We start from the raw sequence: 7944 nt of genomic DNA on the forward strand, positions 1-7944 counted from the left end.
GCGTGTCGTGATCGCGTTTGGTGTGGGGGGGCAAAATAAATTTATGCACGATAGCGCACGCGCGCACAGCCGGTTTGGGTTCCGTGTAAAAGGCTTTCAAGTTGAGTTAAGATAAAAGTGTGACTTGGTCTTGTAAACAATTATTACTTGAATTGCAGAGGCATATTTGTCAACCATAGCCTAGAATTTGAAAGAGCGTTTTCAGTCTATAAGTCGTAGGTGTTGAATGACTTGAATATTTTATGCATCTCCATAAGGAAAATTTACTGAAAATAAAGATGTACCATAAAACTTCAATTAAACACAGTCTCAAATAGCCGCCTGTCCCTTTTAATAGCTGGGCAACGGCACACATTTCAGCAAATTAAACGCTTGTTTCAAATGAACGTCGGGTCTAAATGAATTGTTTAAGGTTACCGTGAATTGTTTACAAGGTTTCATATTTTATTTGTTACATTAAATTATTCAGTAATGACTTCAAAAAATTATGACAATCATCCATCTTTGTCACCAGTAAGAAACTGCTAGCCGTTTGCTGCTAACAGCTGAGAACTGCTAGCTAACTGGCGAGAACAAAAACAGTCAACAACATGGAGTACAGACCCCCAGAGATTGACAGATCACCCGCTAGTGACGAAAAGTAAGAACTGTCGAAAATGAACAGTCAAAGAGGATAATAATTATTCTGTCAAGGAAAAGATTTAAATAGAGGCATTTTAAGACAAAAGAAACTTGACAGTGTGTAAATGATAACACATTAGTGCAGGAAATGAAAAAATAACTAGGGTATCATTAACATAACATTGAAGCTGAGCCATTTGCTTCTGCTCTGCTGCGCAGTACATATCATGGTGTCAGAAGTGCTTCAACCTCGTCAAAAGTCTACAGGAGAGATTACTTTACTGAAAATAATGTTCCTTGAGTTTAGAGTGACGAAAAGTAGCTAGTTTAACAGCTAACTGCTCTCTGTCTCGTCATTGAGCAGAACAGCAAGCAGAGGCTTTGCTATTGACAAAGCACATGTGTAACGGATGTGAAATGGCTAGCTAGTTAGCGGTGGTGCGCGCTAATAGCCTTTCAATCGGTTACGTCACTCGCTTTGAGACCTTGAAGTAGTGGTTCCCCTTGCTCTGCAAGGGCCACGGCTTTTGTGGAGCGATGGGTACCGATGCTTCGTGGGTGACTGGTGACTGTTGTTGATGTGTGCAGAGCTCCCTGGTTCGCGCCCGGGTAGGGGCGAGGGGACGTACTAAAGTTAAACTGTTACACATGCACAGAGCCGCATGCACGGAGTCGTATGCACAGGCATTCAGAGTGCATGCACAGATCGCATGCAGCAGCTCAGGGAGCGAGTGACAGAAAGACGAGCAGCTAATGGACACTAACGGAGGAGGTTATTTCTGATTTGGGGTTTGGTTAGGGCCTGAAATTTGGCAGAAACAACCAGGCCTGGGTAGTGTTTGGGCTTAAAATGGGTTTAGGTTTACAAAATGTATGCCCGTGCAGGGCTCTATTGTAGGCACATAAATGCCTGGTCTATTACTTGAAGTTGTACGGTACGTCGTTTTTCATCTGACCAGATTTAAAAGTGGATATCCGTCCATATTTTTTGAAAAACAGGGTATAGTGCATTATGTGATTGATTGCATTTGTAGAGATAGATGTTATGAATTTGTTCAATGAAGCTGCAATGACCAATTTGGATAATCTATTAAGTTTATGTATGTTTTTTTTATTTTTTTTATTTGGTGTCCCTCAAAAAACACTCATCTCCATTTCAGTACATTCACATGCACAACCTAAAGAAATGGACACATTTCTGTCAAAATGTTGTGAATGAATAAGCATTCATCTTCACATTTGGAGACACTGGCCTATTCATTGTCTGTGTTTGTCAGCTCTTGAAAATACTTGCAATAAAAACAGAGGACTCATGAGATAGTAGAAGGTACTGTATGATATTATTGTCAAAGAAAGAAATAGTGAGTATAACTGCAGTATTTGTCAAGTGTGATCCATGACTGTCTTTTAGATGTATGATACACTGTATATACATGTCTAAGCATTTTTTTGTATCACAATACAATTGTACAGTCTGCTTGTAATATTTACAGGTAAAAAGCATGTATTTTAAACTTTTTGGATATCAACAAAACTTATGTACATACAGTATATACATACAACTCAATAAATATTCCATTCCCAATGGGCAAAACTGGTTGAAATTATGTATTTTTAACATTAAAACTGGTTGAAAAGATGTAATTTTAACCAGTTTGACTACTGAGTTCTCAAGTAATCTGGAGTAGCATGCAAGATAGTTGGTTTTAGTGTGTATATATTACAGTACTGTGTGTCAAATCTTTATGAAGATTGAAACACTTGAAAATCACAAGATATTGGACTGTGTATCTAAAAGGGAAAACTCTTCATAGCATTTTTGTGCCTTTTCTAAAAATGTATGTAATCTAGACAATCTTTAAAAGCCCGTGTATAACCAAAAAAACATTAAATTGTTTGGGGGGAAAATGCTGTCCCTCGTTTCGTTCTTTATGAAGTTATCTTAGATATGTTCACATTACACAATCTTGGGTGTTTTCACAGTTTTGTCCCCATTTACATCATGTGACACGAGCCATATCTTCCTAAATAGTTGTGGTTTTATATTTTTTGCCTTGACCATATTTCCAGCATGCCTCTTGTTCCAAGTGCAAAAGTAATTATTTAATTGCATCTTTTGTAGGTGATCATGTCTCTGACTGAGCACAATGGCCTATATCAGCCCTGTCAAGACTTCAGGACCAAGGGCCAGATGGACGAGAAGGAGCATTTCCACATCCTTCCCCAGCTCCAGGTCAAGAGGGCCGACTTCCTCACTGTCATGCTGACCGGCACCCTTCCTCAGCGGCGAACCTTCCCAGCAGCTCTGTCGGCAGAGAACGAGGTCCAGGAGCCCCAGGGCCCGCGGGACGATGATGTGACCAAGAGTGAGTCGAACAGCGAGGCCAGCCAAAAAAGCACAGAGCGGAGCCAGGATGGGGCCCCTGATACCCTCATGGCCGGCCCCCGGGAACCTGCCTCGGCCGCAGATGCTGACCCTGACTTGGAGGACGGCTCCAAAACCCTGGTTCTGTTCTCGCCGGGGGATCCCCGGAAGTCTCCATCCACTGGGGGAGAACACTTCCTGCTCGAGGTTGACTTCGGGACACCGTCTGCCTCTACCCCTAGGAACGATATGCCTCTGGTGGGTGCGGGCAGCCAGCCAGAGCTCTCCTTCACACTGAGGTCGGACTTGAGGCCATCCACCCCTATCGCCCCCGCATCTCCCCCCTTCACCAAAGTTGAGCTCACCTTTGTCCACATCTCCGAGACTTCCCACTTTAACATCATGTCTTCCAGAGGTCAGACCGCAAAGGAGAGCAGCGACCACTGCGACCTCTCAGCCGTTACCCAGGAGGCCTCACCATGGGAAGGAGACGCCCGTGAACAGACCGGACATGTCGAACAGGGTGAGGAATCCCAGAGTCCTTCCAGAGAGCCCCAAGCCCATTCTATCCCAGACGTGACCCTGGAGAATGGTGTCACGCGCACCAAACCGGACGACCGCCCACCGCTGGTCTTCATCAAGTCTTTGGAGCCTGTCCCGGAAGCCATGTCGCCCATTCTGGAACACAAAACTCTCTCTGCAGATCCCAACAAGGGGCCATTGTTTACCGAAGGTATTGCCAACGCTGAACTACCGCATACCACCCTCAGGCCGAGGATCAAAAGCCGCATCCCGGTTCTACTGTCTGAAGAGGACACAGGCTCGGAGCATCCAGCCTCGCTCTCTGCCCGGGCGCGACTACGGAAGAGAGCCCGGAAACTGGACCTGGCACGCCTGGTGGTGCAGAAGCAGCAGGGCCGCTGGATGAGGCTGCCCTCGGGGACATCCTCCTCGCTGTCCTCCGGTGACGGGAGGGCCTCCGAGACGCTCTCCACTACCGGCTCGGAGGAAGACACCCATGCCTCGGACGAGTCTCTGGCCAGAAGGAGGTCCTGTCTGAAGGCCAGGGCAGGGGCTGGAGGAGACCAGGGCCAGACGGAGTGGCACAGCAGGATCCCCAGGCCTGTCACCCCCATCAAGAGGCCCTCAGGGCGGCTGCTAGCCGCCGTGTCCTCTCCTCTCGCTCTGCCAGGATCGGGTATTTGTAGAGATGCATCCACCTTTGGTAATGGGTAGGTAGTCTTCACAACATCATGTTTGCAAACATAACATTCTAACATTGTATGGCTCATTGGTTACAATAGTAAATGAAAAGACCCTTGATTGTTTTACTATAATTTATGAGAACTCTTTTTTGCGGTGCCAAATATCAAGAGTTTAGCCATTGCCATTTCTGTCAAAGATGGTCTGATTTCTGTCGTTCATGTTACTGTAAAGTTTTATGATTTTTGTGAAAACACTTGAAAATGATGACTTATCAAAGGTTTCCGAGGGGAAGGATTAACTCTTATTCCACATATTCTCATTTCAGGCTCCAAGTTCAGAAAATAGGACTAAGCACTCTCCCAACCCAGAGGCGGTCTAAACCTCTGCAGACCGGCTCCTCTTCTTCCTCCTGTCCAAGGCCCTGTCCTGTCCCCGCTCAGCCCTGCGGCAGCTCCCGAATGCCCCTGCGCTGCGTTTTCGTGTCCCAACGCAGCCTAAGCACCTCCCACTGCAGGACAGACAGCCCCTCCCCCCAGCGTCTCCATCCAACTAGACAGTCCCTCTCTGTCCGGCCCACAACTGCCCCTCCCCTCCAGCCCAGGGCTAATACTACTACTACTACTACTACCACCATAAAACGGGCCAACTCACAGGACCCCTTTACCCAGGTGTCCACCGCTATGCCTGCCAGAATCCGAGTCAAATCCACGGGCCCTGCCAAAGCGAAACAAAGCACAGAGGACAAGATGGCTGCCGCGAGATAGTAAACAGATTCAATGGGAAGAAACGCATATGCTTCTCTGTTGTTCTCAGAAAGACTCAATGCTTCAAAAAGCTCCAGCCCGGACCCAAATTAAGACTGATGCGGTTTCCCATCGTTTTTTATCTTTCAATTACCTTCTTTGAGCCAAACCATGTACCTCTACTAACTAGACCATGACAACAACTTTTACAAGAGGAACCATACGGAACTATCTTCATGAGCTTCCAGTTAAATAGTCAATGTCACAAGGAGCGATGCTACCATGGTGCTATGTGTACGCTGTCCACTGGTGCATTGTATACATTTTCCTTTTGTTTCTGAGGTTTGTGGATTTAGCATCCTATATGCAAGAAATTAATTTGAACAAAGTCGGTCATCATGACCCCTTTGCAAGCCAAGTTGTAATCTTTCTCAACTCACAAACTTCTCACACCTATATACTAAGTTATCATCGACAATATCCTGCTCACTTTATATTGCATGGTATAGATATCACAAACACTTTTGATAAGTTGACTAATGTTAAGGAAATGTACGAAACTGTCAATCTTCCAATGGTCTGACGCGATATCCAATTCTGATAGGATGCAAAGGCCAAAATCATTCCCAACTGATCAGATGTGTTAAAAGGTTGGATTATGGGGTAGATTACTGCCAATATTAAGAGAATGCAGAAGTAATATTGCTGGCCTCCTTGTTAGTGTGTGACAATGGGCATGCTTTATATCATTCCATTTTTTGGGTGTTAGATTATATTTATGTTCAGAAGAAGTGTATATAATATGATAATTTCTTGAAAAATACATTTTTATTTTTTATCTTGCGAAAACAACCTGTATATTTTGTCTTTCCTCTTCTGTTGAACAATGTTGGCCTGTTTTTTTTTCTTTTTTTCCCGCATGACACAAAAAGCGTTAACTTTGAGCGATAGATACCTGCCTTTTTAATGTTCTGACAATGAAATGATTGGTAGATCATTGGAACCCATGTTTTGTGTTTGTGTTAGGCAAATGAAACCTACAGTTGCAGGGCACTGAGATAAAGTTAAATAATGGTCATGTGGAATGACTATCTCCGGCTTCATTTCTACACTGTTTGCCAGATATAACCATCGCCCCTAGAAAGGACTACTCCTTGTTTTCATCCTCTCCTTCTAATCAGGGACTTTATTCACCTGGTGACACCAGGTGAGTGCAATAAAGTACCAGGTAGAAGAAAAAAGGGTTTCGGCCCTCTAGGACTGGAACAGGACCATCCTGGGCAACCTAGTAGGTCTGAAAGGTTCCTTATCAGGGTGAACTGACATTTTAGCAGGCTTGTAACTGCACGTGCATGTAGCACATGGCAAGTCGAACGTCGAACTCTTCGTTGAGACAATGCTGAAACATCAATCCATGGGAGAGTAAGTGCCACATTTTCATTTGGGTCGAAATCATGCAAAATCAGCAGGCTATGGTGACACAAATACGCTTTTAGAAGTGCCGTCTTTATTTTATTACTTGTCGTTAATGCTGTCTTGGTGTGGTTTTATTAAGTCACACAAAAGTATTACATTGCGTGAAGTTGAAAATGCATTATGTCATTACTAAATGTGCAATATATTTTTTTTTAAATTGAGAAATTACACATTTGATTAATAAAATATTTAATTAGTCGTCTTCCTTAAACGAAGGGGATGATGACGCAAACTTTGCAAGAGGGAGGAAATCTGATTTGATAGATACAAACAGCGAGGCCTGGCATGGTTTAATTCAGGATTGGTTGGTCCCCCACGGGACGGTTGAGCTAACGTAGGCTAATGTGATTAGCATGAGGTTGTAAGTTACAAGAACATTTCCCAGGACATGGACATATCTGATATTGGCAGAAAGCTTAAATTCTTGTTAATCTAACTGCACTGTCCAATTTACAGTAGCTATTACATTGTTTGAGGAGAGTGCACAGTTATGAACTTAAAGTTATTACTAAATCAATTAGGCACATTTGGGCAGTCTTGATACAAATTTTTACAGAAATTGGATCAGTCTAAAACATTGCACATACACTGCTGCCATCTAGTGGCCAACATCTAAATTGCGCCTGGGCTGGAATAATACATTATGACATTTCTCTTGCATTTCAAAGATGATGGTACAAAAAAAGTAATTTTCTTCTTTGTATTTTCTTTTACCAGATCTATTGTGTTATATTCTCCTATATTCATTTCACATTTTCACAAACTTCAAAGTGTTTCCTTTCAAATGGTATCAAGAATATGCATATCCTTCCTTCAATGCCTGAGCTACAGGCTGTTAGATATGGTTATGTCATTTTAGGCGAAAATTGAAAAAAAGGGGCGGATCCTTAAGATGTTTTTAACGTAACCAAGCTCCCGAGGATGGTACAGCCATAGGGTACTCCCGCTACTCCCCTGTAATTAGCCTAACTTTGGCGTCATCCTAAGCAAACTACTGACACTTTTTTGTAGTTTCAGTAAACGTTTTCAGCAGCCTCACATGTCGTTATTAACATATTTGGCTGTCACAGCAACAAATGATACTTATTCTGCCACTAATTTGTTACCCGACATTCTAACACTGACAGTAATGCTGTCTGATTATACTTACCTCACTGTTTGTTTACCCCTAGCTTTCTTGCCTGTTAGCTGCCTGGCTAGTGAAAGAAGTTAATTCGCTAGTCATAGATATGTTGCATAACTACTTCGTCTTTGCCTGCTCTTTGAATGGTCTAGGTATTTAGAAAAGTTGATTTATAGCTGGCTGGCCTATAAACTGTATACCAAACATTAGGAACACCCTCCTAATATTGATTTGCCCTCAGAACAGCTCATCGGGGCATGGACTCTGCAAGGTGTCGAAACCATTCCACAGGGATGCTTGCTCATGTTGACTCCCATGTATCCCACAGTTGTGTCAAGTTGGTTAAGAGAGAAAAACCCAGCAGCGTTGCAGTTCTTGACACAAACCGGCGTGCCTGGCACCTATTACCA

At 43.5% G+C, this 7944-nt stretch overlaps 1 protein-coding gene across 1 annotated transcript in view; it reads left to right on the plus strand.

Annotated features, from left to right (window-relative positions):
* LOC112070309 (tau-tubulin kinase 1-like) overlaps positions 1–5938 on the plus strand; it is a 50599-nt gene extending 44661 nt beyond the window's left edge. The window contains 2 exon segments of the mRNA XM_070438909.1: positions 2744–4218; positions 4518–5938. Coding sequence (XP_070295010.1) covers positions 2744–4218; positions 4518–4956 — 1914 coding nt within the window. The 3' untranslated portion in view covers positions 4957–5938.
* Positions 5939–7944: the final 2006 nt, after the last annotated feature.

The sequence above is a fragment of the Salvelinus sp. IW2-2015 genome, unplaced genomic scaffold (genome assembly GCF_002910315.2).
Source record: "Salvelinus sp. IW2-2015 unplaced genomic scaffold, ASM291031v2 Un_scaffold1283, whole genome shotgun sequence".
Lineage (NCBI taxonomy): Eukaryota > Metazoa > Chordata > Actinopteri > Salmoniformes > Salmonidae > Salvelinus > Salvelinus sp. IW2-2015.